Below are 3,075 nucleotides of genomic sequence, written 5' to 3' on the forward strand. Positions count from 1 at the left end.
AATTATTATTATTATAGCTGTTATTGCAGCTACACGCTGCAACTTACCCTCATCAGAGCTTGGATCCCTTCTTCCAGGTCCTTTAGTTTTTCATACACTCTGTCCGAGGTGCCAAAAACCAGATTGTTTGTGAACACCTTACTTAGGTATTGCACCGGGGTCAACCAGGACTGGATGAGGACCAGTGAGAACCGAAGAAGCTCCATGTCCTGAAATGAAAAAACAAACAAAAAATGGGTTAAGGCTGTGCAGAAGAGGTATTTGGTAGAGTTACCCTCTGAAACAGCCCCAAGGTGACCCGGGGATGTGCCACTGCTCCTGCAGCTTCAAAGATACAGAGAGGTTTGCAAGCTGTGGAGCACCACCCAAACACACATCCTGTGCAGACAGTGGTATTTCTCCTCTTTGGGGTGGAAATATGGGGAGGAAACTCCTTTTTTTCTTCATGCAGGGTTTAACCAGTAAAAAAGGAAGAGGAGGAATGATAGCTCAGGAAGCACTGAAGTGCTCGCAGATAGAAACCCTCGATTCCTGCTCTCCACACAGGTCTGTGCTTGCCCAGGGGAGAGAACTTACCGATTTCTGCTGGGCATCGTCCTTCCCTGTGGGAGCAGGGATGGTTTCTGAGTAACAAAATGCCTGAGAATTTTTGTTGGTGTGTCGCTGGTCCTCTGGAATGTAGGTGCGTTCCTGTGGAGACATCCCAGATACGCTCAGGTGTGTTGCCTGTGCACTGAGAGAAGACCAAAGACACTTTCCCGGTGCCGAATGGGTATTCTTTACAAGAAATAAATGTGAGCTATGAGGTGTCTGTGTGTGGGGCTGGCAGGTGGGAAGCAGGAGTCCAAATGCTGGATCTAAACGTCTTCCTCTCACTAAGCCAAGGTGCTAAGGTGAACCCAAAACACACTTTATGCCCAAGGAGCAGATGACCCCCGAGGACAGCGCTTGCCAAAGTGACAGCTCTTCTGCCAACAGCAGAAACGGGATGGTTTTAAACACTCAGGATCAGCCAGGTGACTGTCACATTGCAAAATCCCTGTGCCACCTCCCTTGATGGTGCTGAAACCATCGAGCCCACGTGGAGGAGATGCCCCGGGGCGTTGCACACTTACGAACTCTTTGTATGTCTCAGCAGCCAGGAGGTGAAGGTGCTGGGCCCTCAGCACAGCGTTGGCAAACAGGCTGGAAAGGGGCATGGCCGGGAAGGTGGCAGCTTCCTGTGGCCACTGCAGTCCCAGGACGATGGCAGCAATGAGGAGAGGAGAAAACCACGACCCTGCAGCAAAGCGGAGAGGAACGGTGTCAGCAGGCCCTGGGAATTAACTCCCAGCCTCTTCTGTCCATGCTGGCTGAGAGTTCATCTTCCTGAGCATCTTGTTTGACTCCGTGGATGAGTTTAACCCTCCCCAAAACCAACCGAAACCCCATCCCCTTTCACTAGACGTGCCCTCGAGGCTTGTACTGCTCCCAGCGTTAGGAGCTGTGTTTTCTTGGCTGAAGAGCCGTTGTTGCTCCATGGAAACTCAACCATGTCCCTATGTTTTCCCCTAATGTTTTTCTGCAGGCCTTGCCCTTCACTGCAGGGGATGGTGAGTACAGGGTGAGGGGCTGGGAGGACCTCACCACAGCCGAGGTTTACGCCACGCTGAGTGAACCCCTCCCTCTGCCTTCCCTAGGCTGAGAGCTGGTGACGTTACCTGTGCTGTCACCAGCTGCTTTTTATCTCTGGGACGTACCCGTGGAATTTGGTGGTCTTTGTCAAGCCTCAAGGTTTCCAACACCTAATTCGTACAAGCATCCATCTGTGCTTAGAGAGACCACAGAGTTAATCTCAGACAAATACCTTCCAGTGGAGGAATGCCCTGCAGCCTGTAGGACTTGGATCTATGCATTAGACATCATCCCGATCCCCCTCTTAAGCTTTGAATATGAGTTTTAATATCCCTGCCAACATTTATGTTAATAATAACTATTATAACTGTGGCTTGACCTTGTTCTTCACGTTCTCCACCCTGTTCAGGCTGAAGAGCACCTAAGTTGCTTCATGGATTAATATTCTTTCTCGCTGGTTTATAAGTTGCCACGTTATAATTTAGCTCACCACAGCACCGCCCCGTCATCGTCTCCCATCGCCCTAAGCACGCGGCAGCACAGGCAGTCCTTTAAAACCCAAATAAATTAAAATACCTGGAGCCATTTCTGCCTGCTGAGTTGCTCAGGTGTTGCTGGACAGGGAACGTTTCCTCCTTTCATCTAGGCTGGTAAAGGTGACTGTTGAGCCACCCCTTATATAGCAGGGGGTCTGTTTAAAATGTATATATGTGTTCATGATCACAACAACATCTCTATATCTTCCCCCCTGCATAAATGCACAAGTGTTCGCAATGGTGCTACCTAAATGTAGTCATTTATACATAGATGTAAAGGTTGGGGAGGTTGTTTGCCTAGGGATGAAACCGGCGCTGAACCATTTCGCCATATTCTGCTGTTTATTGCAAATAAAAGTTTCCTGATTATTGTAGGACCCATCCGAAATCAGGTCGGTGCTTGTACATGGTGGAATTTGCCATCTCCGCCTGATTTTCCTGCCTGGCTCTGCAGCCTTGGCCCATGGTTGACTGGGTTGACTGGTCAAACTGGGAGACCTCTGACGTGAAACACGTGGGATGTTTCCCCCTTTATTTTTGTCAGGTGATTCTGATTTCTGCCGAGTAACGTCTTTCAATTCCTCCCAAAAGTTCTGAAGCAGTTTTGGCGAGCTGGTTCGCCATCGGCGTGACAAGGGGCTGGGTTTGGGTACCAGTCTGCCCACTCTAAATCCAGATGCTCTGGAAGGTTTCTCCCATCCTCGGCTGGACAGGGCCATGAGCAGAGCTGGTTATGAGCATCTCCCTGCTTGCACCTGAGATGTAAATGTGAAATATTTCTGGGTCCAGCAGAGGTGTGGAAAGGAGGTAGAGGAGATGGGGAAGAGGAGAGGCCACAGCGCATCTACCCCTGCTTTTGAGCAAAACAAGACAGAACCTGGGATGGGCAATTCTGGGGACGCTGGTGGGACTTCTGCTCCCTGTA

General features: G+C 50.0%; 1 protein-coding gene across 1 annotated transcript; it reads right to left on the reverse strand.

The window, feature by feature from the left end:
* Positions 1–33: 33 nt before the first annotated feature.
* On the reverse strand, positions 34–2,258 carry LOC104535524 (somatotropin-like; the record flags this gene model as incomplete). Its single annotated transcript, XM_010189517.1, is given in 5 exon segments — positions 34–48; positions 51–209; positions 577–690; positions 1,116–1,279; positions 2,191–2,258. Coding segments are annotated over 5 exon segments (462 nt in total), but the record flags the coding sequence as incomplete, so codon positions are not given.
* Positions 2,259–3,075: the final 817 nt, after the last annotated feature.

The sequence above is a fragment of the Mesitornis unicolor genome, unplaced genomic scaffold (assembly GCF_000695765.1).
Source record: "Mesitornis unicolor isolate BGI_N332 unplaced genomic scaffold, ASM69576v1 scaffold4338, whole genome shotgun sequence".
Lineage (NCBI taxonomy): Eukaryota > Metazoa > Chordata > Aves > Mesitornithiformes > Mesitornithidae > Mesitornis > Mesitornis unicolor.